The sequence below is a fragment of the Leptonychotes weddellii genome, chromosome 2, assembly GCF_054177405.1.
Source record: "Leptonychotes weddellii isolate Sample4059 chromosome 2, ASM5417740v2, whole genome shotgun sequence".
NCBI lineage: Eukaryota > Metazoa > Chordata > Mammalia > Carnivora > Phocidae > Leptonychotes > Leptonychotes weddellii.
Window position 1 is genome coordinate 146,959,357 of NC_138370.1, and position 27,655 is coordinate 146,987,011.

The 27,655-nt window shown below is 36.3% G+C and overlaps 1 protein-coding gene across 2 annotated transcripts; it reads right to left on the reverse strand.

Annotated features, from left to right (window-relative positions):
- Positions 1-2,088: 2,088 nt before the first annotated feature.
- TMEM33 (transmembrane protein 33) lies at positions 2,089-26,960 on the reverse strand. 2 transcript variants are annotated; one of them, XM_081812438.1, is made up of 9 exons: positions 26,811-26,960; positions 26,559-26,630; positions 22,910-23,004; positions 22,247-22,434; positions 17,342-17,409; positions 16,276-16,409; positions 11,425-11,508; positions 7,437-7,557; positions 2,089-6,592 (listed from the first exon to the last, which is right to left on the reverse strand). In XM_081812438.1, exons 2-9 carry the CDS (start codon positions 26,601-26,603, stop codon positions 6,587-6,589), a joined length of 741 nt encoding a protein of 246 aa, XP_081668564.1. In that variant the 5' UTR covers positions 26,604-26,630; positions 26,811-26,960; the 3' UTR covers positions 2,089-6,586. The 2 variants fall into 2 exon arrangements, with proteins under 2 accessions (XP_081668564.1, XP_006740884.1); XM_006740821.3 differs by having other exon boundaries at positions 2,089-7,557.
- Between the last annotated feature and the right edge of the window lie 695 nt (positions 26,961-27,655).

A 27,655-nucleotide genomic window follows, 5' to 3' on the forward strand; every position in this document is an offset into this window, starting at 1 on the left:
AAAGAACAGCCATGGGCCGCTGTTTCCTAAGACTATCACTGAGACTATAAAAATGTGCATTCAGTGAGCATGGTCTGAGTGAGGGTTTTACTCTGATTTCCTTCACAAATTATCAGTCAGGAATTCCCATGCGCTTGTCTGGAATTCTGGTTTCTCAGTCTTAAAATAGAGACAAAAAGTCTACTTGTCTCATAAATATAATAAAAAAATTCATTAGCTCACTTAGGCATCTTGAAATAGTGATTATTAACCAATGATAACGGTCTAAAAACTTCATAACATTAAAAGGTTGAAATCATGAATAAGAATCCCATGACCGGGCGCCTGGGTGGCTCAGTCGTTAAGCGTCTGCCTTCGGCTCAGGTCATGATCCCAGGGTCCTGGGATCGAGCCCCGCATCGGGCTCCCTGCTCCGCGGGAAGCCTGCTTCTCCCTCTCCCACTCCGCCTGCTTGTGTTCCCTCTCTCCCTGTGTCTCTCTGTCAAATAAATAAATAAAATCTTTAAAAAAAAAAAGAATCCCATGACCTTAATTAGTGTTTAATGTAAAAACCAACTGGAAATAAAAATCAGGAGTCAAGCTATGTTCCCCCCATGATTTTTATTACATGCAAACTGAGCCATTAGAATTTTTCAGAAAATTTGCCAGTAGGGGGCAGTGTGCTTGTAATTAAAATAAGATTCTAATGTTTTAAAATTTGAGAATCTGATAACTCCCAGTATACAGACAATAGACTAAGAATGATTTTACAAACCTGCTTCAAAGTTATTTGGGCATTAATGTCAAAGCATTAAAAAATACTGATGTTATTGAAAGCTGTTAGTGCTATATAAATATCTTAAGCATAGCTGCCACAAAACCATTTTAGAGCAACTATAATGAACATAAAAACCCAAATAGTAATAAGCCTTACAGATCCTTTGACTTTATAATATTAAAAGGCAAAAACAAACCAACCCTCTGGTAGATTCATTTAAATAGGGTAAATGTTTACTCACTTCAAAAAAATATTTTACTCCCAGCAATATGCCCACATAAAAGTATAAAATAGTTTTCTAAAAGCTGTTCCAATTTTTTTTTTTTTTTTTTTTAAGTAATCGCTACAGCCAACGTGGGACTTGAACTTACAACCCCAAGATCAAGAGTCACATGCTCTACCGACTAAGCCAGCCAGGCGCCCCTCTTCCAGTATTTTTAAAGAAATGTTCTTCTGCTTTTTTTTAAATTGAGGACTGTCCTTGGGAAAGAGAAACATGAAGTTCATATATAAAATATTAATTCAAAATAAGCCCAATAAGACTGTAAGCCCCAAAAGGAAATTTAGCTTTTTAGATAAAGGAATAAAAAGGCTATTTCTAAACACTTCATAAGATGAAATATATGCTTTGGATATTACTACAATGAACTGTAAAACATGAATCTGATAGTTAACTGCATCAAGGACCATTATTTCAGATCAGACAAACCTGCATATACAACTCTATCTTTTAGGAGTTAAAAAAAATACATCCATTTTATTCTGGATCACTGCAAGTTTCAATTCTTTGTCCTGAGAGTTTTTGGTTATTTAAGTCAAATGGCCTGTTACTCTTGAACTCTTGGTCATAATGGTTGCAGAGGTCCAAGTTGTGAAGAATTCAACCAAAAAAGTACCATAAACTACTTACTACATTGTACAGCATTTTGCTTAGTACAGGTTAAAACTGCCACAGAAAATATCTGCCAATTCTAACCAACTAGAAGGAAAATATATTCCTCTATGTTACTCTGTGTTGATTTAGTACTTTGACTATAGTGTATACTGTAAGTAATTTGAGGGGTATAAATAACTTATCCACTAGGCTATAAATCTCACTAAAAAAAAGTACAGAAGAAAGCACTCAAACAGCTTAGAGATCCACTATAACTTTTTTTTTTTTCCAGTTCCACCTTAGGCCACAAAATTACACCATTTCTATTATTTGTGATGGGCTGAGGACAATAGAAGTGTTCAAATTCACCTTATTCTAACAATAAGGCAATGAAGCACAATGGAAAGCTGAATTCTAACTGTAAATGTTTTTTTGCAACATAGTATTTCAAATCTGCTTAAATCCAGAGAGATTTTTATTACACAATTCGATTTTTACATCAATAAAATCTTAGGTATATAACAATACAGATGAAGGAACAAGAATTTAATTTGTATTGAAATAAATATTAGATATACAAAGCACACAGAGTGAAAAAGGGTCACAATAAATTAAAGTGGAGACATCATTTTGTTCAGTCACCAAAGAAAGCCCTTGACACTTTCAATTTCACACCATCAAATTTATCATTCTTGCTGATTTAAGCAGAACACAAAACAAATATGGATCCCAGGGCTTACTTTCACAGGTACCGGCATAGATAATTTACTACAGTGATCCAATTTGGAAATCAGTAGGGACCAGTAAATTGCTGCATAAAAGAAAGAGCAATGAGGTCCTTTTTCCTTAATGTCAGCAGGCTATGATTATTATGTTTATTAGATTTTCTTGAAAGGACTCACATTTTCTCAAATATTCAGGAGAAATATATTTCCCCTCTGAGCCCTACATTAGCATTTATGTTCGTTGGTCTTGAATATAGGAGAATGATGAATTTTTCAATTTATTTTATAAATTTATACAGTCTGGATAGTATTGGCCTGAAGAGTATAACTCCCCAACCTGTACAATATTAGATATTAAAAATGGATTCGAGAAGTTACTAAGAAACGCTGACATACTATATATACAAATTTTTTAGTTCAATATATCCCATTATATGGAGCACCAGAACTAATGCATTTATAAATCAAGCAGTTTTTTATGACTCTTTCTAATCTTTGTGACCCTTTTAACATTTGTTCCAATATAGACACATCACAAATGTTACCTGGCCAAGACTTTGACCATTTGGTCTCAACTTACATATATATATGTAAGCAAAAATTCATGTCAAAAGCAATTGTTCTGCTTTATAGGTACAAAAGAAAATCTGGAATTCAACTGTCATGAACCAAGGGAAAAAATTAGTTTAAAAGGACTGAGCATATCAAAAAGTTAGCTTTAAGAACACTATGAAAGAAAATGTGAAATGACTCTTGAGACTTTCCTTCTCCTTTAATAGGAGTTAATTTTTAGATTCCAGCAAAGGTATCTATCAATTTTTTATCACTTTCCTAAGAAACAGAATCTGCTTTAGATTTTAACAATACTGTACTTTATCTCATCACATCAACTCAAACTCAAAGCAGTTTTCCTATTTGCACTGCACAAGAGCACTCTAGAGTTTATCCCTCACACAGAAAAAACAGGTTCCTTCTAAGAACCCACCTGAATACCACCTTAGAAGGTACACATGTCCTAGAATAATTACTACCAGGAATCCTTCCAAACTTTCAGCAGTTCCTTTCTTAACCTTAATACCAGATCCAGTTAACACCTTTCCACTCTGAATATTAGAAGAGGGCTGCTCATTAAAACAAACCCTGGAAAAGACTCCTGGATTTATAAACATATACCTTTGGCACACTACCTATTAAACTACATTATCATACAGCCTCTGCAGAATTCTCCTAATCCTAGAGAAATTCCAACGAGGTGTAAAAGAGAAACTAGTTGTCTCTGCAACTCAAACTGAATTTACAAGTCTAGGTTATTATTCTTGATACAATAACCAAAACTCTCAGTATGCTTTTATATTACCATGAAAAGTCTAAATTTGAAGAGGTTAAACTGGCCTTACCTTGTGTACCTACAAAATGACCATGAAAAAATTTTAAGTACCATTTTTCTACACAGCTGAAAATTAAGGAGAAAGAACAATTTCATAATTGATGTATATTTAGGTGATTTAGGCACTCTTTATAAAGAAAAAAACAACACAGGGCCCATGATCTGAATAATGCCGCACCGCCATTATTACCATTTGACTAGAAAGTAAACATTAATAGGGTACTCTTCCAGCTTTTCAACATTTCAATATTTTACTATGATTTCAATATAACTGAATACATGTAATGTAGTTTCAATATTACTATGTACTCATAGTAAATGCTTACTAAATATTTGCTGAATTTTGAGTAATTACATATTAAAAAAGGCGAAATCAGATCCTTTTATGGCTGACTCTGCACTTTTGGTGGCATTTAACCTTCCAACAGGGCCTGTGACCTGAAGAAAGAGTGCCACCTACTGATCATATCCCATAACCATCTGTGGTTACTTTCTCCCTTGAGGTAGAGTCAGATCAAAATTGGTCTAAATTTGGGTGGTAGCTTTGAGGCTAGCAGATCCTTGGGGGATTTGGGCGGACATGAGTGGGGGAAGGTTTCGGAATAACTATTTTAATCAAAATAAACTCCTCAGGATTAGATAAGAGTCTTTAACCACAATCCCTCAAAACTAATTTCATTCACTCTGATCTCAAACTTTTAAAAAAACGAAGTCCCTCGGTTCCACTTATCTTACTACATATACACTCATTTTCCTTTCCACATAGAATAATATTCATGTCCTAAACTTACAAACCTAATCAGAATTTTTGATCTTGATTTTTAGGAAGAAAAGGTATTCTGACAGCTTTACAAATCATAGTTATAAAACAGACCTCTTAAGTCTTTCATAAAAACTTCTCATTTAATATCAGCATGCCTTGATTTTTCCTGTAAGGGAAGTTCCTAAATACCTAAATTTAATTATTCGCTTACTTCCAGGAGCATCTACCTTGGTAAATTTTATTCCAAGAAAATTTAAATACAAATTCTTATTTAAGAAATTTCAGTTTTGGACTGATATTAAATAGAGTTTAAATTCATGAAGAATCAAGTATACAAAAGGAATACAGAATTCTTGTTATAATAAAAGTAGGTTTTATGTTAGGCTTCCACCTGTCCAAGAGGGTTTAATATCTAAAAGTACTAGAAGAAGAATAGCACTATACCACTTCTAAAGAACTAAATATTCTGGGTGTTAACTTTTTTAAACCTGGAAGTAAAATTAAGTTCAGCTATGCTATAGTTTCTCCTACTTCATTCATTCCATATACTGCTACAGTATTTCCTTAATTTTAATTTGATAGATGTACATATTGAACTATAATTCCAGATGCCAAATCAGCTGGTTGTACATATACATATCATGGAATTCTTAGCTACAAGCTCATGCAAACTGAACATCTAGTAATGCTCAAATTGTAAAATTTACTTTTCATGAGTGGAGGAGTATTTTATTTAAAAATCAAGCCTTCCATTAAAGAACAGTCCAACATGAGCATATCAGAAACATAATCCTGTTATGTGATAAAAAGCCTCAACTTTTAAAGCACAGGGTATTCTACATTGTTGTTTTAATATTAAAATTCTTTTTGTCAAAACCAACATGAAATTATTTCCTCTAGGAAAATCTTTTTGACCAATGGTAATTTCCAAACTAAAGAGTAAAACTCAAAAGAGAGATATACTCATAGGTCATTAAAAGACAACCAGTAAAAAACGCTCACAAGAAAATTAACAGAAAAAATGGTGAAATTTGAGTAAATTCTATACTTTAATTAATAGTATTGTTCCAAAGTTAATTTCTTAGTTTTGATAAATGCTGTATGGTTATATAAGATGTTAATATATAAGGGGAAGCTGAGTAAAAGGTATACAAGAACCCTCTGTGCTGTTTTTGCAACTCTTCTATAAATCTAAAATTATCTCAAGATTTTAAAAAATTGTAGAAAACAAAAAAACTAGTAACTTAAAAATAAATACTTCAGCTGCCAAAATTTCTTGATATAATTCAAGACTTAATTTTTAAAGACATCATTAGGAATCAATATACTGTTTACTTAACATTATAGTCACTTTATTGCTCTAGAAAATTAGTTCTTAAAACCATCAGATTACATATATAGTGATGAGGCTAACCACACACCCACCCACCCAACCCAATCAACTGTATTGCATGAGGCTGCTTTTCTAACTTAGTAGATAAATATTACAAAAATACAAAAACAGTTGGCTACAGTTGAGCTATCAAGTAGATACCACATTTCCAGAGATGGGAAAGTTGAACAAAAAGAAAACTGATGTTACTGACAAGTTACTAATGAATGTATCTGAGAAATCCAATTACATGCAGACAAAAGACAACTGGTTACAAAAACCATTACATTACTGTGTATTAAAATTTTTGCAGTGTTTTAAACATTCCCAATCATGCAACAGTAATAAAGATCAGAATGAATTTTATAAAGAAGTTGATGGCAGCTCAACAAACAGGATTTAACATATTATACAACTCAAATCACAGCTGCATAATACACCCAAGACTCCCAAATTTACCTACACGTTACAAAATTAAAATGCACACTATTCCCCCCACAATTCCTCTTCCAGCCCCATTCCCAATCAATTATCTTACCTATAAACCTTTCCATTTAAACTTTTAAATCAGATTTGATGGGTAAGTATGTATCTACAGGATAATCTTCATTATTATTTCAGAACAGACACCAAGCACAGGCATATGCTCAGTCTTCAGTTACATTCCTTTCAAAAGACATCTGAACTGCTGCAACTGTCTATGAAAATTTAAGCCTAAGAAACCGAGAAAATTGGTAGTCAAGAATCTAAGTAATTCTATAAGGTATAATAATACTAGTCATCTATGTGTCCACATTTGTAAAAGGGTTTCCTACTTAAGGAAGGTTACTTAATGGGTCTCTGAAAGAAAACTGTATAACTACTAAGGCTTTCTGATGTAAAACAGTTGTGACCCCATATATTGACCCAATTGGCTAACACGCTTACAGTTCAGTCTTTTTAAAAAATATTCAAAGCCACATTAAAAATTTTGGAAGATCATAGCATAAGATGCAAGGTGCATGCAGAATTCCTCTTATAATGGTATATCCAAAATATATCCTAACAAAGCAGCAGAAAATCAATTTAATAACAATTTGAAATTAAATACAGTGGTAAATGTTTCTTTTAAAATCATCAACCAAAATTACTGAATGGCAAAAGAATACGGACTCAAAACATAATGAATTCATGTATGTTAATATTACCATAATGAAATCATGCCAGATATAAATTGAGGGTACCAATTAGGTTGAAAGAAATTTTACAGCTACTTTTACAAGAGAAATAAATGTACTTCATGATAAAGGCACAGCAGCATTTAAAAAAATTTTTGATACATTAATCACAAGATAGAAACATCCTTAACCATTAACAACACAGCACAGTAAAATTTTCTTGGGAAAAGGCTTGATTTAACATGCCAGGAAAATGGTAATTTTTCCATTGAGATGCATTTACGTAAATTGGATTGAGGTCAGTTTTACACCTGGAATTAACAACCCCTAGCAGAAGTACCAACTGCTAAAAATGCTTATTTCTACTATATATAACTTAGCTGGATATTAAACTACGCAACTGTTGGTGCCAGTCTGCTTATAAAAGCAATACTCTGGAGACAAAGTCTTCTCACAAACAGTGGGCAAGCAGGTTTCATTATTACATGTTCAACAACAATCCTCAGTTCATTAAACAAGGTCCTGCAAGATAAAACAGTTTTCATTCAGACACAAAAGGAAAAAGAATACAAAGCAAATGCTGATGAAGGAATTTCCCAGTCACTAAAGAATTTAAAGTAAAAGGAATAACAAGAATGCACTGTAGGAAACGCACAAAATAAAATTCTCAAAATCGACATTTGTGTGGTGTTTTTTTGGGGGGTGGGAAGTTAGTTCATTTAACAAAAGCATCTAATAAATGGTTATCTCCAAGGGCTGAGATAAGGGGTGATTTATATCTTTATAGTAGAGTCACATCATTTTCACATTTAACTTTGGTAAATTCAACTAGTTCTAAAAAAGAGAACAAGAGAGCCAAAATTATATACTATGGGCAATCCCACCTACTATTCTCAGAGCTTTCCTCATCTATAAAATAGGAATATGTACTTCATGGAGTCAGTCATAGAGTAATTTAAGTAAGAAAGCATAGAAGATACTCAATAAATGCCATTTTCCAGTTGGATTAGCCCACTGATCAAACCAGCTCTTGTCTACCTTTAGACTAAAGTCCAACTCCTTAACATCTAATGCCTTCCAGAATCTGGTCTTAATCTAATTTTCTGCTTCATCTCCTCTCCCACTCTCTGCCATGACTCCTATATTCCAGTTATGTTGCACTTTTGTACCCAAAACAGGTTGTCGACTTTTACTGTGCTTGCTGTCTCCAAAGGACTCTTTATTACATACTGTACACATCACACATACATTGTATAGGCTGCAGACACAAAATCATGTATATTGGTTGACCTGTAATTTACACGATATCTGAAATATCACCAAAAATAATTTTGATCATTCACTTTTGAGTTTTCACACTTTACGTGCTGACTCATCCTGCATAAAGACAATTCCTGTTCTACCTTTCTGTATCCTGTGCTGGGCTTCCTTTATCTTAGTCTTCCCCAAACCCTAAGCTCCTACCTGGTAAATCTTCCAAATTTATCCCCTTTTTATTTTACACAGAATTAGTTCAGGCTCTGGGCTACCCTCACAGTCTCCAAAATGGTCCTCTCTTCCTCTTGCTGAGCCTGTAATGCATCTTCTGGAGTATTTCTAAATCAGATCTCATCACGTTCTCAAACCCTCCATATTATGAATTTCAAATGCTCTTCCTATCTTGAAATGAATTCCAAACCCTTTCATGATCTAGTCCCTGTCTTACCTTCCAGGCACAAATCTTCATTACTTCCCTATATACTTAACTCCAGCAACATGCATTTTCAGGCACCCATGTGCCAGAACTCAGACTTCAAAAGACTTGGCTTCTACTACCACCTCCTCAGTGAATTCTCAGCTGCCTCCCTCAGTTTCCTGGGCTTTCACAGAACTGTCACCATCAAAGACTTACACAGCTGTCTAATTCACTCAGCCCTAAGTCTCTAGAAAGCAAGTACTGCAATCCTACACAAACGTGTTATCACCAACACACAATCACTGTCTTCTGAATAAATGACTCTAATGAATAAAACTAGACAGCACCTTGAAAATATTCTAGTCTAACCCCTCAGGTTACAGATGAGGCCTAAAGAGGTCAATGGCTTGCCTAAAGTCACAGGGCTAGGTCTTTCATTCCTGGCCATACCCCTGGCATAATCTAGACCAAGCTGCAGAGTCACTTTGGAGCAGTGCTGACAATATATGGTCAGTGATGATTGAAGTGTCTCTCTGCACTGTCTAATAGGGTGACCATCAGCCACACATGGCTTCTGAGTGCGTGAAACTGGTTAATGTGACTCAGGAACTGAGTTTTAAAGTCTATGAATTTTAATTAACTTTTTATTTCAATGGTCAAATGTGGGGCACATGGGTGGCTCAATCAGTTAAGCATCTGACTCTTGATCTCAGCTCAGGTCTTGATCTGAGTCGTGAGTTCAAGCTCCACGTTGGGCTCCACACTGGGCATGGAGCCTACTTAAAAAAAAAAAAAAAAGGTCAAATGCAGCTGGTGGTTGCCATGTGGTTGCCATGCCACAGCACAGCCCTGACTGATCTACACTAGACATCTACAAAGGACTGATACCACTAACTTGAGGGATATCATGATGAGTGAAAATGGTACAAACTGGCAAAATCCCTAACAAAAAAGTGTAGCATAGAAAATGTAGTTTTATAGGCCACTTATCAATATTTATAAGCTCAAATATTTCCCATTACCTTTCCACTGTTTTGATTTGTTTTGTGTGCTTACGTGAGATCTTTGAAAATGCTTATTCGCACATATTTGTGTTACCCGGATCCACTGCTATCCTTCCCTTTTTCATCCCACTGAACACTTCTAAATTTCTCTATCTGCTAATCTGATTTAAAGGCATGTGAGAAAAATGGGAGTAGAGATAAAAAGGGTATAAAGAAGCAGAGAAAAACAAATCTGATGAAAAATGGATAATAGGACAGGGCACCAGAAGATATTGTCTAAAATGAATACATGAACCAGAAAAAAAAAAAGAGGCAAAAACTGATGGAATCAAGTAAAACTGAAGATTTATTTCTGACTAGGGACTCATTAAGAACCTATGTCTGAAGTAAGCTCTATTTTAGGAAGTATTGTAAGAAAGACATTGTCTAACAGAACATAAAAGCCCCTCTAAGGACAATCAGAATCACAGAAAAAGGAAAATAAACTATGTATTAAAACATAACAGAATCTAAGCATTTTTAAAACATTACTTCATTTCACCCCAAGGAGGGTATTTTCTCCTCTACCAATGAAGAAATTAAAATTTAAATAACTTGCTTAAAGTTACACACCTGGCAAATGATGGACCAGCATTCATTTTCAGTTCTTTTTACTTTGCTCGTGAAATTAAGGATCATGCTAAAACACTCACTGGATTTCTGACTGAATTATACTGTACGATGAATTTATTTTAAATTTGTAAACAAACTATGTTAACATTAGTATTCTCAGTAACATATCCAAGAAGCTATTAAAAACAGCTATTCATTTCAGTTTTACTCTAGCTTCTGAGATCCACATGCATAACTTACTGTATCACTGAAGCCTCCATTCCTGAACATTATAGTAACTCCTTAAAATATTTCTGCTTCCTCATTTTTCCACTCCAAACTATTCTGCACAAGGCTATCAGAAGAATATGATCATGTCCAAACCACCATTCTCATACATCTAAAAGATAAATTCTAAACTTCTCATCCTGAAATTCAAGAAATTTTATGATTTGGCTCCAATATACTTTTTTAATCTTAGCTGCAACCACTTACCATTCAGAATCCCTGGTATAGTCAAACAGGTCTATTCAATGCCCCTTAAACACAGCTTACTCCTTCTTGCCTCTGAAGATAGTTCCTACTATCTTCCTGTCTAAAATGCTTTTACCTATTCTGTCTATTCAAAGGCTTTAATCTTTCTTGAACAAAATAAAATCTCTACTTTGTGAAACTTTCATGGGCTCTTTTTATTTTCTGGCTCAATGATCTCTCCTTCCTGTGGACTACAGTATTGATAATGATAAGGCAAACATAACAATGCATCATATATTGGTTTGTGAACACTGTATCCTCAAACTATTGTTTCCTTATTATTTGACATACGGTTTTGTTTCTTCAATTAGGAAAGTGCCTTGAGTTTGGGACTAATGTCTTAGACATCTTCAATACTATTTTGAGTACTATTTTAGTAGAGATAAAGGTAAATCTGGTCTCAGCTTCTAAAAAGAAATACAACCACCTCCTCATCAACCCTACTAAGGCCTGGAACTTAAATTTACAAAAACATCACTTGCTTCTAAATTCTAACATAAAAGCTAAACAACTCTTACAAGTTATAAATGCTGTATTTCACAATACTCTCAACAAATAAAACATTTAAACTAATCACCAGCTTACCGACAATATGGATTTCTTCGAGAGGAATATCGAAGAGTAAGAAATCTATAGTATATAAAAGGCTGGAGCAAACTTCCTTGCCCACTGAAATAAACAAATACAAGGGTAAGAAATATACATTATCAATTCATATGTATACTCTCAAAACTTAAAGCAATTTAATTGGAGAATGTGTGTCTTGATTCATTAAATGGTCACGGTAGGGGCGCCTGGGTGCTCAGTCAGTTAAGCGTCCGATTCTTGATTTCGGCTCAGGTCATGATCTCAGGATCATGAGACTGAGCCCCATGTCCAGCTCAGTGCTGGGCATAGAGCCTGCTTAAGATTCTCTATCTCCCTCTCCCTCTGCCCCTCCCCACCTGCTTGGCGCACATGTGTGAGCTCGCTCGCTCTCTAAAAATAAATAAAATAAGAAACGGTCATGGTAATACCTATCATGTCTAAATCAAAGTTATTCTTTTTTCTTTAAGATTTATTTATTTACATTAGAGAGAGCGAGCAAAGGTGCAAGCAGGGAAGGGGCAGAGAAAGGCAGAGAGAGAGAAGCAGACTCCCCATTGAGCACAGACCACAACACGGGGCTTTGATCTCATCACTCCGAGATCATAAACTGAGCAGAAATCAAGAGTTGGACACTTAACCAACTGAGCCACCCAGGCACCTCTAAATCGAAGTTATTCCAAAAAAGGAAATAAAAGAGTGGCACCTGGCTAGCTCAGTTGGTAGAGCATGCGACTCTTGATCTTGGGGTTGTAAGTTCAAGTCCCAAGCTTACTTAAAAAAAAAAATGAAATGAAAGAATTTATATGATTGCTAAGGAGTAAAATGTTATTGCTTAAATTTTTATAAACATAGATTCATGTATATATTACTTTAAAAAAAATTTTTTTTTTTAAAGATTTTATTTATTTATTTATTAGAGAGCGAGCGAGAGAGAAACAGCATGAGAGAGGAGAGGGTCAGAGGGAGAAGCAGGCTCCCCGCTGAGCCGGGAGCCCGATGTGGGACTCGATCCCAGGACCCTGGGATCATGACCTGAGCCGAAGGCAGTCGCTTAACCAACTGAGCCACCCAGGCGCCCACTTTTAAAAAATTTAAAAGCTATTAAATGAACCAGAAAATGTGTATGGGTGCCTGGGCGGCTCAGCTGGTTAAGCCTCTGACTTCAGCTCAGGTCATGATCTCAGGGTCCTGGGCGTGGTCCCAGGTCACACTCCCTGCTCAGCAGGGAGTCTGCTTGTCCCTCTCCCTCTGCCCCCCACCCCCACTCTGTCTCTCAAATAAATAAAATCTTTCAAAAGAAAATGTATAAATGCTTCCATAATTACCACTAATAACTGATCATCAGATTTTGAAACTTTATAACATAGTAAATGAAAAGTGGTTCATCTTATATAAACAAACAAAAAAACCAGTAAAATCACACAGGCTCCCTAGTAAATCTGCATAGCTGATTCTACTATTTTGCTTGGTTAAAAAGCACATTTATAATACCCAAGAGCCATTTACATATTTATGCAATTCTAAGTCAAGAATTCTTTCCTAGGAAAGATTATCTGGGTTAAGACATTCACTACCAATCACTACAAATTAAATGCATCACTACTTGGATAGTGAGGTAGCAAGGCTAAGTATATTATCTTTACTTGATAGAGTTAATATGCAATTACCTAAAACCTTGATTATGAAAACCAGAGAGCAACTCTGAAGAATGCAGAGTGTAAAATTATACGTATTATGATAACTGTATTTTAAAACTTTTTGAAGAAATACATTAGAGATGCCAATGTGGTTTTTAAAGTTAATTTTTACCTTTTCTTCTAAATTGTGATTACTTTCATAATAAAAATTTGTGATTACAAACTAATCACTAAACTAAATGTTACACCCACTTTCCCCAATAACTCCTGTGACAAATCTTTAACTCTTCAAATTGAAAAATACACATACTACAGAAAATACAGAAAGTAATATTCAATGAAAAACAAATTTTCCATCATCCAAGTTAGCTCCTTCCTCAGAGTTACAGCTCAGTCTCTAATATATCCTTCCAGAAATTCACATGCACAAGTGTATATAATGACTAACACTAATACAGTGCTCACTTTACAATTCACTGAATCCACTTAAAACAATTCTAAGAGGGAAGGGGCATTATCACTCCCATTTCAAAGATGAAGAAACTGACGCAGAAAAAACATCTCTATGCCCTTAAATACACAAACACACCCCAAAATATAAAAGGGAACACCCTACACAGTTCTTAATAAATTTTTAAATTTATTATATCTTGAAGATTATCTGCACCATAAATTTACCTCATTCTTTTTACAGCTTCAAGCAATTCATCTTATGTATTACTATTATGTAACAAGCTCTCTACTAATGAATAAAGCTACAAAGATCTCATCCTTTTATCTTTTTTTACACTCATGTTCATGTACATATAAGATAAACTCACAGACTTTACCTTCATTTTTAAATACAAAGCTTGATGCATTACTCAGAAAAATGTAACTTAATGAAGCCTTCTAATATTAGATTGTGCTTCTATCATGGAGGGAACACCTAAGGAATAATGATTTTAAATTATTTTTAATTTTATAGTCTGTGTTATATGCAAGTGACATGTTAAAGCATCAATAGCTTTTCCTACTAGGGACTGAATAAAACCTTATAATCTTACTATAGTCTTTTAGAATAACAAAGTGATTTCTCTATTTAAATACTTCTAGTAAATTCTCATCTCTTTTACAATAATCTTGAAAATTAACATCAGTTTGTTTTAAGGTTTAAGTTTTTTAAATGTGAAAAATCAATGCTCAAAAGGTTAAGTTAATGATCACATCAACTAGAATCCAGGTCCCTAACATCCAATAAGAAGTCTTTCCATTGTGCCATTCCCAGACTTTATTTAGATTATATTATCTAACTTATGATCCTCTGACCTGAGCAACATGCAGTGGTCCTGGAGTTTCCAGAGAAAAACATTACTTAAAAGAATGGAACGAAGGCATTTATGAGGAAATCTATAAAACTGTTACTAGCTTACAGACTGCTTAAGAGGCAGACATGCAAAAATCTCACTAATTATTAAGCAATGCACACTAAAATGAAATATTTCATAAACAAAGATAAGTTTTTACAAGTTAATGAGATTATGGAAAACAGCTAATACTGACATCTTAAAGGACAATTTGGCATCATCTATTAAATATAAAATGCACTTAGCTTACATTCAGCAAAATCAATTCTGGTTTAGAGAAAATGCAGGCACAAAAGTATAAGCAGAAAGGTAAAAAGAGGGGTGCCTGGCTGGCTCAGTCGGAGGAGCATGCAACTCTTGATCTCAGGGTCCTGAGTTTGAGCTCCACATTGGGAAGAGAGATTACTTAAAATAAATAAAAATTTTTTTAAAAAAGGGTAAGAAGATGTTTACTCCATCAATATTTGGAAAAGCAAAACTTTGGAAACAAATGTTTCCCCATCACCAGGGGAACAGGTAGTAAAATGCAGCATATGAATATGACCAAACACTACATGGCCATTAAATGGAACAAACCAGAATTGTATCTATCAACATAAATAGGTCATGAAAACATACTGTAGGAGTGAAAAAAAGCAAGATGCAGATAACTGATGCATTATGGCACTTCTGATGCAAAATAAAAAACTAAAAAAACAAACAAAAAACCCCACACCCATAATATGTATTTTCTATGTATCTGTATATGTATTTTTAAAGTACTACATGCACATACACATAGGAGAAGGAGAGGACAGAATTGCAACAGTTTAGAGTCAAACGATATTTTAGCTTTTATCTGTAATGTCCTCTTATTGGAAAAACTAAAAAAGCAATAATCCAGGCAGAAATGTAGTTTTATTTTTTTTCCTGCTAATCTGAATTATTTATATTTTCCAATTTAGCTCTGAAACTAGTAATTTTTTTTTCTACAACAAAGAAGATAAACACATTAATAGAGACAGAGAAGAACTTTTGACTTGGTAACCAAAGCTTATGCTCCTCCCCTTTCCTTCCTTTTTTTTGGTTAAGTTTTAATTTTAATCACCCAGTGCTCATCACAAGTGCACTCCTTCATCCCCATCATCTATTTCACCCATTCTCCCACCCATCTCCCCAGAAATGTAGTTTTAAAACGTAAATGCAAGAATCTTGATGGGGAGGGTCAATACTACCCTGATGTTCTAATTTTTAACAGAACAGCTTTATTCATGCATTACTTCTATAATTAAGATACAAACAAGGGGCGCCTGGGTGGCTTAGTCAGTCAAGCATCTGCCTTTGGCTAGGTCATGATCCCAGGGTCCTGAGATGGAGCCCCGAGTCAGGCTCCCTGCTCAGCAAGGAGCCTGCTTCTCCCTCTGCTCCCAGCTCATGCTCTCCTCCCCTCTAGTGCTCTCTCTCGCTATCTCTGTCTCTCTCAAATAAATAAATCTTAAAAAAAAAAAAGATACAAACAAAACATGGAGACGATAGTAGGCAGCTATTAATATCAGACCATAATATTTTTGAAAAATTTCTAAAAGAAAAATCATCTAAATAGTGGCAGATAAACTAGGCTTCCCAAGATTCTTTCATAGGCAGCAGTTCTAAAATTAATTTTCAAAATGTTAAATGGTATATCACAAGGAATGATAAATAAGACAAGTTCCTAAGGTTTACCATAACGTCTCAGTTCTCTACGATAAAATGAAAAATGGTTGCTAAGATCAATCTAGCTCTGCACACCAGTATCTAACAGATTTAAGCAGGATAAAATGAGTTAATGTATTTAATATATTCACTTAGTCATCTGCCTCTCAAAACAAATATATTTTTATTCTTACCTAAAAAGCATAAAAACTGTAGCAGGCATCAAGAATATTTCATTACAAGCAATGAATTTCAGAATATTCTGTTGATTAGCGCTTAATTTATCCAAGATAGATCTCAGCAGAGGTAAACTATTTGAACCCTTTGCCTAAAACATAAGAAAACAAATATTAGAAATAATGAAGCATTTTTGATTACTCAATTATTTTCTTTCTTTAGATAAATAGCATATCCAACAGGTAATGCGACTAAAAGACAATTATTTTGGAAATAGTAATATAAAAGTTTACAAAATAATGTAAAATTTAGTGTATTTTCCTGCTTTGTTGTATTTTGTGTATTTGAAAAATAAAAAGACAGCTTGAGTAAGTCATTTTCATGCTTTATTTTTTGTTAAAAAAAAGACTAGATTATTTCACCAAAAAATGGTGATTACTTCTATCTAACCATAACAAAATCAGACTACCTAGTAATACAGTTAAGGTATTTGTTAATCCTTAGCTAAATAAATTACAGAGTCCAATCACTGCTGTGACCAAAGAACTGTAGGGATAAAAGAAACAGGCCAATGCAAGGCAAATATTTGGATATTTTAATTCAAATGTCAGTGCATATGCAGTCAATCTACCTGGCACACTTAAGTGAGGCTTCCTGTTCCAACCCAGGAATAAGAAAATATTTTCGCAAAGTAGCAGTTCTGAACACTAATGTAAAAGAAATTCAGTACACTCTACTTACCCGGTATGTTAAAATTAAACAATGACAGAACAAGAGATCTCTGACAACTTACCAAACCTAAATGACTTTTTTTTAAAAAAACAAAGAGATCTATTTCAAACTTCAGAAATTCTCTGGGAACTGGGGGGTATTCTGCAGTACAATCCAATACAATCCTTCACAAAATGTATTTTGTGAAACTTAAAAAATTTCAAATTTAAAACTTTTAAATCACTAATAATTTACAACAAGTTTGCAGGGATTGAAGGAAATTTTTGTGACAAATACAAAAATGTCTCAGAACTAAATTCATGCCAACAATCTGCAATCCAGAAGTCAAAAAAACAGCATAGCTCTACTTACATCAAGGACCTTTTTCGTGTATGTGGCGGCATGAAGCAAAGAGAATAACAAGACTGGGAAAATACTCACTGGAGAAAACAATTAAGGAAAATATTTAACATTTATCAAGTACTTTGCAAAACAGGCGATGTATTATGCCCAATATATATCTGAACCAGCATCTGCTAAAAAGGACTTCAGTGATGGCTTTTGTTTTACTTTTAACCAAATGAAGTTTTTTTTTTCTACCTGTAAATAACTTCATTTTCTAAAGCTCACAGTTTTATTAACAGTGAAAAGTTTTTTTCTTTTCTATTAGATAATAAAATATTGTAAACATTTGCTAAATTCAATTGAAATCTAGGCCACCTCAAAATATTACAATTTTTAATCCCACAATGGCCATCCTGGCCAGAATAATTTGGCCTTCAAATATAGTCTTTGGCCCTGCTTTCCTCATCATAACTGCTTAGGAAAGAGTCTGGGGTAATGGTTTAAAAGGTATTTCTTCGGTGGTGCCCCAGCTGGCTCAGTCAGTAGAGCATGGGACTCCATCTCGGGGTGGTACTTGATCTTGAAGCAATAAGGTCAAGCCCCACATAGGGTGTAGAGTTTATGTAAAAAAAATAAAAATAAAAAACTTTTAAAAAGTACTTCCCCAATTTTCCTCAACTAAAGATCTTTTATTATTTCTTTCCTACAAGATCCCCATTATTTCAAGATACTGCACCTATCAAGCTTGTACAGTTCATGTGTTCTCAACCTGTACAAATAAAAAGTGTATATATATTTGGGTTTGTGTAGGACAGTTAATTGAGAGTCTCATCAGTTTAATTAAGACACCTATTGGAGTTCAACTGTTTGGCTTTATGTCATGGATAAATATGCAATTTTCATTCAGCTTTTTGAAAAATAAAAATTGCTCAAAAGACCCTATTTACCCCAATTTCTGCCAGGCTGATAACAAGAACAACAACAAAATTTGTCAAATATTTTCATAAAATGATATAGACTTTAGTCCATTATGAATGGCAAAAATACGTGTCCTAAAAGTATTTGCAGTTTCTGGGGTGCCTGGCTGGCTCAGTCAGTAGAGCATGTGACCTGATCTCAAGGTTGTGAGTGCAAGCCTGATGTTGGGTGTAATGTTTACTTAAAAAAAAAAAAATCAAAAAAATGTTTAAATTACCCTCATTTAAAAAAAAAAATATTTGCAGTTTCTAAGAAATGAACCATTGTATTTTCCTACACTACCTGAAAGCTTTGGTGTGATGGGAAATGGTGATTACTGTAACACAAGGAGTTCCAAATTCATAACCACCATAACTCATTAGGATCCAAAAATGCCTAATTCCAACTGGCAAGCAAGACAGTGACCTATACCCAAGGATGAGAAAAATCCTACCTCTCTAATATAGTTCTCCAAATTGATATCCTGACCAATCTTTCCCTGACACTCACAAGAATTAAGTAAATTGCCAATTTCCTCAGTAGAAACCATGTATAGTTTCATATTTTTTAATCCATCATAGATCCCTTTGGAACTGATGAAAGCTATAAGCCTCTCCTCTCCAAGGCCACTGTAAAATTCTGTTGCTTCTTAAATAGTTAAATTTAAACTTTGACACATATCCTAACTTGAAGCCTGATTGGTAGAAGCAATGCAGGTAATGAAAACAGAACCCTGAAAGGACAATCAAGATATCTGGGTTCCAATCATGGCTCTGACACTAACTTCATCTCCTAGGCTAAGTTTCATCAAAGCTACAGATTTCTCTCCCTCTCCCCTGCTCATTTCCCCCTCCCTCTCAAATAAATAAATCTTAAAAAAAAAAAAAAAGGGGGGTGCCTGGGTGGCTCAGTCAGTTAAGCATCCAACTCTTGATTTCGGCTCAGATCATGATCTTGGGTCATGGGATGGAGCCCTGAGTTTGTCTCTGTGCTCAGCGGGGCCTCCACACTCCTCCAGCAGGGATTCTGTTGGAGATTCTCCCTCTCCCCGCCCCCCCACCTCCTGTGCGCGCGTGCTTGCTCTCTCTCTCAAATATTTTTTGAAAAGCTACAGATTTCTTATGAGTTTTTTTTACAGCTAACATTCTGTAGTTCACAAATCCTTGATAAGAGATTCATAATCTTAGCTTTCAATGTCCCCTTTAAACTACTCAGAAAATATAAAGGGTGTAAGTACCTATCATTGTCAGAGCAAGGACAGCATCACCTTTTTAAACCCAAAGATCAGAACACAACTTGGTAATGACTTTGGGCTCACCTTTATTTACTAACCTAATAACCAACTACTTTAAGAATCAGATTAGTATTTCTTGCCAGTTACTAGTTTAGGCTATTCCTATTGCTCACTACTCCCCAACCTCCACCCCTAATGTAGAATTTAAGGAACATGAAATCCTTAATCTTCAACATGCCCACAGAGAGGGGCTAACAACCAACCAATTGCATAGAAAAGGCAGACAGGTTGTCTTAACTGGTCATGAGCCTCATTTGGCATCAACTCAGGATTCACTCAACAAACTTTGTGACCACCTGCTGTGTGGACTGGCTTTGTCCAGGTACAGACAGAAATATTTCAAAACTATACTTAAGGGGCGCCTGGGTGGCTCAGTTGGTTAAGCGACTGCCTTCGGCTCAGGTCACGATCCTGGAGTCCCTGGATCGAGTCCCGCATCGGGCTCCCTGCTCAGCAAGGAGTCTGCTTCTCCCTCTGACCCTCCCCCCTCTCATGTGTTCTCTCTCATTCTCTCTCAAATAAATAAATAAAATCTTAAAAAAAAAAAAAAAACTATACTTAAGTGTTACTCATACATTAACTGTAAATTAGGTAGACCTTTTAAGTCAGATAGACCTTGGGGTGCCTGAGTGGCTCAGTCGTTAAGCATCTGCCTTTGGCTCAGGTCATGATCCCAGGGTCCTGGGATCGAGCCCCGCATCGGGCTCCCTGCTGTGCAGTAAGCCTGCTTCTCCTTCTCCCACTCCCCCTGCTTGTATTCTCTCTCTCTCTCTGTCAAATAAATTAAAAAAAAAAAAAATCTTTTTTTTTTTTAAATGTTTTATTTATTCATGAGAGTCAGAGAGGCAGAGGCAGAGGTAGAAGCAGGCTCCCCGCCTAGCAGGGAGCCCAATGCGAGACTTGATCCCAGGACCCCGGGATCATGACCTGAGCCGAAGGCAGACGCTTAACCATGAGCCACCCAGGCGCCCAAAAAAAATCTTTAAAAAAAAAAAAAAGATAGACCTTGTTAGCATTACTATGTACTTGCCAATGTGATGTCAGGCAAGTTATCTGAAACTCTTTGAGCCTCAGTGGCCTTATCAATATGATGCTCCAGGCACCTGGGGTAGGCTCAGTTGGTTAAGTCTCTGCCTTCGGCTCAGGTCATGATCTCAGGGTCCTGGGATCAAGGAGCCCCATGTTAGACTACCTGCTCAGTGGGAAGTCTGCTTCTCCCTCTCCCTCTGCCCCCCCAATGGTGCTCTAATAAATAAATAAAATCTTAAAAAAAATATGATGCTATGATTTTTTTCAGTATTGCAAGGATTAAATATGCCAAGTTTGTATGCACTGACAAAATAGGTACTCAAAAAATTTCAGTTACCTATTCTCTTTTCCTTAAGACTTTTTAAAAATCTATTTAAAATTTGATACTTCACAAACATAGAAAGTATTATCTAAATAGGTAATATTTAGCCCGAGACATATTTTACTGTGTTTTCCATTAGGTATAGTTATGTAGATACATGTACTGTTTATGATTATTATCAGAATGTATCAGAAACATTTAAGAACTCTTAAGAGCAGCACTTAAAGCACAAAATACTTTCTGGAGGACAGAGGGACGATAGTGGGGACAGAACTATTAAAATGATTGCGAGGTGACTGTTACTGTATATCGTCTGTGTTCCTTTCTGGTCTATGTTACTTTTAGGCTCTCTCTTTGCTTAGAGGACCTCTTTCAATATTTCTTGTAGGGCTGCTTTCGTGTTTGCAAATTCCTTTAGTTTTTGTTTGTCCTGGAAGCTTTTTATCTCTCCTTCTATTTTCAATGACAGCCTAGCTGGATATAGTAATCTTGACTGCATATTTTTCTCATTTAGTGCTCTAAAAAAAAAAAAAAATGATTGTGAAACTCCAGTCACTCTTTGGCCTCACAATGCACATTAGCACATCAAAGTCCTGTAGTAAAGAAACCTACTTAAAACTATTTAATCCAGTGCTTCCCAAACATACTAAACTACAGCTCTCCCCCCACAACTCTCCCCAGCCTTTTGAGAAAACCTATTATCATCCAACACACTTTTGAAATGTGTAAACATACAATTCCAAATGAGTTATTTCATTCTCCTTAGCTCCAAAGATTATCCATGTGTCCTTATTTTCTACTCTATCCACAGTAAATACTAAATTTTTATTGCATTTATTAATTATCCAATCTTCTGCTTAAGTAAGTTATTTCTTGATGAATTTCCATTTGTTTCTAGCTCACGAGGAGTTGAAAGAGCTGAGGATTTCTCTTTTTTTTAAAGCAAGACATATGGACAACTGCCCAAAGATGTGAATTAAATGAAAAACAAGTGTAAATACTAAAATAAGTCCTCCATAGTCCTGTGCTTGGAATCTGAAGTTTAAAATATCCATCGCTAATAGAGAAGTTTACAAGAGGCAAGAACAAAGATACAAAATTTAAAATTCCCATGCCACGTCAGCTCTTCAAATTTAGATTTCACACTTTAGAGTCAAAAATTCTTACACTAAATGCAGCTTCATTCAAATTAAGTGTCAACAAACCTCAACCAACCCAGGTTCACGGAAACCCGCATTGCCGAACCCTTCCTATTGCGAAAAATAATCCAAAGAGACCTCCTATACACTCGGTAGGGCACACCTTTGTCAAAAAGGCACGGAAAGGATACTTGTGACAGGGTAGGAATTGACAAAGATGAGTGAGTAGAGCAGGTAGTGGCAGCTGTCTTCTAGTAAAGCCTGGGCCAGGAATGCTCTGCTTAACTGGAAATGTGGTAATCTTTGGTGCAGCCTCAGAGCACTGGTAAGAGCATTTGCCAGTAAAGCACGCTGGTAAAAGCTGGCAGCTTCATGCAACCTGCAAATTACCAGAGGAGAGGTTATCATGGGACATAACTACCGTGTCTCTTCCTCCTTTGTGGATTGCATCAGAACTGCACAACACCTAAATCTCTCACTTGTCAATAGAAAAAAATTACTTGAACCTATTATACATTCTTAGAAGCATCACCTCATATATATACCCAACTGAATTTTATAAAGCAGCCTTCCTCCTTTTAAGTTAAAAAATCAAAAATGAAAAAAATATGAACTCCTCTCATCCCTACACATCCATTTTCTTTCTGATTTTCAACGTGATGTCAGCTTTCACAAAGCACATGACTTCCTCCAGTTGGTACTATTACTGAGTTATTAGCACCTAAAGCACGAGACCTGTGTTTTATCTGTCCCAGAACCTCTTGCAATTTAACAAGTCTTGCACATAAAAGGTAGTACAGAAAAACCAGCCAAACAACTGAATATCAAAGGCAGAAAATCTGTGTAATACATACCCAAGAACAGGCAGGACAAACAAAGCAGAGCAGTAAACTGTGAACAAACGAGAAAGCCACATTGCCGTGTCCAGTTTATTGGTCATCATGAATTGCTAAATTTAAAAAGAAAAATACTGTAGTAAACTAAGCCAGCAAATTATCTTTCCAAGGATGAAGATCACATAGTCTTATTCCTACTCAAAATGTTTTAACAACCCTGTAGCAATTATTTGAGATCATTAAATGAAAACTCCTAAGGCAACTGTTTCACCTATATGCTCAGCAACATCTCTGAACACCTTATAGTTTTAATGTAGAAAGCAGCGGAAGTACTTAAATAGAAAAATACCAGTTGATATTTAAAAAAATAAAGACTAAGAATGAAACCTTTGAACAGAAATTTAACTACAACTGTCTGTATTCCTTCAACACTTGTAATACTGGCTTCATCTATTTTAAAAGAACGTTAAATAAGAACTAATTGCTCTCAAGAGAACCATAATGCCTATTCTTAGAAATCTCAAATTCAAATAGGTAGGTTTCAGATCTGAGTAAAAAGGCATTACACAAAGCCAGTTTGCATTAAATAAACCTTACAAAGGAGAAATGTAAAACCATGGTAATAGTCACTCACTACCTAACTCATTATAATTTGCTTACATACACACAAGGGCCTGACATACTCTAAGTGTTCAAAATATGGCTGTGAAATGTTAAATAGCACCTGCCTCTCCAATTTTATGACTTTCTTCATCCCCTTGGAAGCTGCCCCATTCGTCTTACCCTATTTCACTGGCCCTAAATTAAACTCCCATATCCCACTTTATTCTCCATGTTTTCTCATTCTATCTTTGCCCTTGCTGCGTTTGCCAAAGATGGATCCATTATCACTAATAGAATCACTTAAAATCTGTTTTCTCATTCAAAATGTATCTTGTCTTCAAATCCTAAAGTGGCTTTTACATTTTCTGACAGAATCTATGTTATTAATTTTTACATCAAAGTCTAATACAAACATACACGGATATATAAACTTCTATAAAGAAGTTTCACAAAACAGTATCTTCCCTATGTATAATGGATTTTTGTATTTTGTATTCTATTTAATGTTTAGAAATAGTGTTTCACTAAATGGATTTCAAAACTCACTAATGAATCTTAATGTGGAGTCTAAAACACTACAAGCAATCTAAATTATCTTTTGAAAGATATAAAAACCGGGAGCCTGGGTGGCTCAGTCGGTTAAGCGTCTGCCTTCTGCTCAGGTCATGATCCCAGGATCCTGGGATTGGGTCCCACATAGGGCTCCCTGCTCAGTGAGGAGTCTGCTTGTCCCTCTCCGTCTTCCTCTGCCCCTCCCCCCTGCTCATGCTCTGTCCCTGTCTCTCTCTCAAATAAATAAATAAATCTTTAATTAAGGGAAAAAAAAAAAAAAAGAGGGCGCCTGGGTGGCTCAGTCGTTAAGCGTCTGCCTTCGGGGTCCTGGGATCGAGCCCTGCATCGGGCTCCCTGCTCACCGGGAGGCCTGCTTCTCCCTCTCCCACTCCCCCTGCTTGTGTTCCCTCTCTCGCTGTGTCTCTCTGTCAAATAAATAAATAAAATCTTTAAAAAAAAATTAAAAAAAGAAAGATATGAAAACGTTTTGGGAAAAAATGCAAGTACATTTTAAAATCCAAAGATGTTTCACTGCATGTCTTTTTAACAATATGTGGGTAATTTCAGAAACATGCCTGGTTTATTGTAACCAAACCTACTATACTGTGACTCCTCTAAATTTAAATGATCACCCATAGTCAAGTGGAAGAATGAATCTGGCTTACTGTACTCAGGCTCTCCACAAATACTCAGACTTTACACCATAGTCTGAAATTTTAGAACATGTTCTTTAAAATTTAAGCTTAGGTGCACTGGCTCAGTCAGCGGAGCAGCAACTCTTGATCTCGGGGTTGTGTATTCAAGCCCTACACTGGGTATAAAGATTGCTTAAAAATAAAATCTTTTTGGGGTGCCTGGGTGGCGCAGTGGGTTAAGCCTCCAACTCTTAGTTTCGGCTCAGGTCACGATCTCAGGGTGGTGAGGTCAAGCCTCGAGTTGGGCTCTGATTTCAGCAGTGTCTGCTTAAGTTTCTCTCTCTGTCCCCCTCCCCACTGTGCACATGCTCTCCCTCTCTGAAATAAAAAAATCTTTAAAAAATAAAATAAAATATTTTTAAAAATAAAATACAATGAAATCTATTTGGTTAGCGTGTTTATTTTGTAATAAACCACTGATCTGTTCATTTCATTTTGTACACTTTTATGTATCTGCATTTTAGTACACAGTAAAAAAGGTTTAAAAAAGTGTATTGGTTTACACTTTAAGAGTCAACAACCCAGCCATGTTATAAATAGTTTGGGCAAAAAACATCAATGAAACTTTGGGTGAAAACCTACTGAGGTGAAAAACTATTCACACAGTCTCAAAGCATCAGGCCACAGAATACTTTTTAATTACAAAAGAAAAACGGTATCTTTACAATGGAGAGTCTGCTGGATACCACCTGAACCAAATAATCAAACTTCTCTCCAATGATGACATAAATTAACATAAAATGTTTCCTGAAACATATAACACACTGAAAATGACAGAATATCACTTATGTAATATTCCTGCCAAAATGTTTAACTTGATTCTAGTCATGAGGGGGAAAAAACAGGCAACTTCAATTTGAGAAGCAAAACAAGTCTGAATTCTTGACAGTCAAAAATGGCACCAGAAAGGTAAGGGAACTATTCTAGACTAAAGAGACTAAAGGCCAGTAAAAGCAATGCATGCTTTGGATTAAATCCTGGATAGGAGAAAGCAGCTTTAACAGACAACGGAGGAAATCTGAATATGGATTCTAAATCAGGTAATAACATGTATCAATGTTAAATTTTTCAAATTTAATTGCAAAAATTGCAGCAATGACTGCATTGTGGTATTAGCCATCACTGTGTATGCAAATAATTCTCCAAGGGTTCAACAAAATAAAAAAGAAAACTGTGTCTATAAACAGAAATGTTGTAAAATATTTAAAGGGGAAAAAGTGGCATGCTCAATTCACATATTCATAGTGTTTAAGATTACAGAGCAATAATGCTTTGGGTACAAATAACTAGTAAGCAGATCTGCATGTTAAGAATAAAATATTTACAGAAGCCTAGTTATCTCTCTTCGTAAAGAAGTAAAGACAAAATGATGAAAAGGAAAAAAAAAAAGACTGCTCTTCCCCCACTGCGTAATTTCCATATAATGGCATAAAACGGGCAGAGACGTTCTCTGCTAGCATGCGTGTGCGGAATGAGGCCTGTGTCACGGCACCCCCTCAGCTGGCATCTTCAACCTTGGAACCTAAGACAATTAGAAACGCGGGGGGGCGGAGCGGGTAAGAAGGCCCGATTTCCTTGGCATACAGCTGAGAGCCACCTGCTCCAGCCCGGCCCACAGTGGCTTAAGAAACAGAAAACTTGTAGCTTCCTCTACATCTCTGCTCAAGACCTCTCCTCCCTACGCTACCCCGACCTCAATCACTAATCCCAGTCCCTTTAAGCGCTGAGGTGGAACGTCTCCGAACAGACTTGGCGACACTTCCCGCTCCTTCCTAACTCTAGTAAATCAAGCCAGAAGACCCTGCTCGCTCACTTACCACTGCGCCCGCCCCTTGGGGGCCGTTCGGGGCCGTATCCGCCATGGGAGACCCAAACACGCGTCTGGGACGCTGCAATCGGGAAGGAAAGAAAGGGAATGTCAGCACGGGGCCACGATTCCGGTAACCGGTTTCCTTGCCCTGTGCCACAAGCCCGCCGCGCCCTACGGGAACTCCGAAACTCAACAGAAAGTCTCGCCCGCTCCAGAGCAGCAAACTGCCTTGAGAGCACCCGAAGTGGTCGGGAAATACCTGTAGGACACCACCAAGTGCAAAGTCGGGTTTCTAGAAAAACCGGAGAAAGGCGGAGCTTCGGGGCAAGACCCAACAGGGCCGATCTAACGCCTCCGCCGGGTGCACGTTATTGCCAAACCCGGAAGTGCTCCTTTCACTTCCGTGGGGAAGAGGCGGTGACGAAGAGGGGAAACGATAGCCGTGCCTTGAGGCATGACGGGAAGTGTAGTTTTTCTTGTTTCAGTTTCACCTGTCCTGCCCTCTGGATGTGTAAGCTAAGAAGAGAGGCTGGCGAAGCAATTTTTTCCTCTTCTCCAGCTCCCAGGTGGTCCTCCCTGTCAATGTCCAAGCCACAAAATGTCTACTCGTTAAGCCTCAGAAATGTTTTCTTTGCTGTTTTTCTCCAGGGGCTCCCTAAGCCCTGTGGTTCTACTTACAAATTTAAGTCTTCTGGGTGGCTCAGTTGATTAAGCGTCTGCCTTGGGATCAGCTTATGATCCCAGGGTCCTGGGATGGAGCTCCATGGGGGGCTCCCTGATCAGCAGGCAGCTTGCTTCTCCCTCTGCGTCTACCCCTTCTCCTGCTCATGCTCTTGCACTCTCTCTCTCTCAAATAAATAAATAAAATCTTTTTTAAAAAAATTAATTTTTCCAACAAGCATTTAATGAGACCTGCTATGTGACAGGCCCCCAGGTTTGGCATGGAGGATAAAAAGAATGACTATGGCACAGATTGTGGGAAAGAAAGACAAGTAAACCAATACCACAGCACAGCACTTATGTGATATGGACAGAGGCCAAGTTAATCACAGAGAGCACAGAGGAGGGGACCTAAATCAGAAAGGGTCTGGGAAGATTTCCTCG

Excerpts from the sequence above, each read along its gene's own strand:
- TMEM33 (XM_006740821.3), bottom strand. The coding sequence starts at position 26,603 with ATGGCGGATACGGCCCCGAACGGCCCCCAAGGGGCGGGCGCAGTG. Across the intron at positions 11,509-16,275 it reads ACAGTTTTTATGCTTTTTAG|TGGGCAAGGAAGTTTGCTCC; the intron begins GTAAGAATAAAA and ends TGTTTATTTCAG. Across the intron at positions 7,558-11,424 it reads CGAAGAAATCCATATTGTCG|GACCTTGTTTAATGAACTGA; the intron begins GTAAGCTGGTGA and ends TTTATCTTGCAG.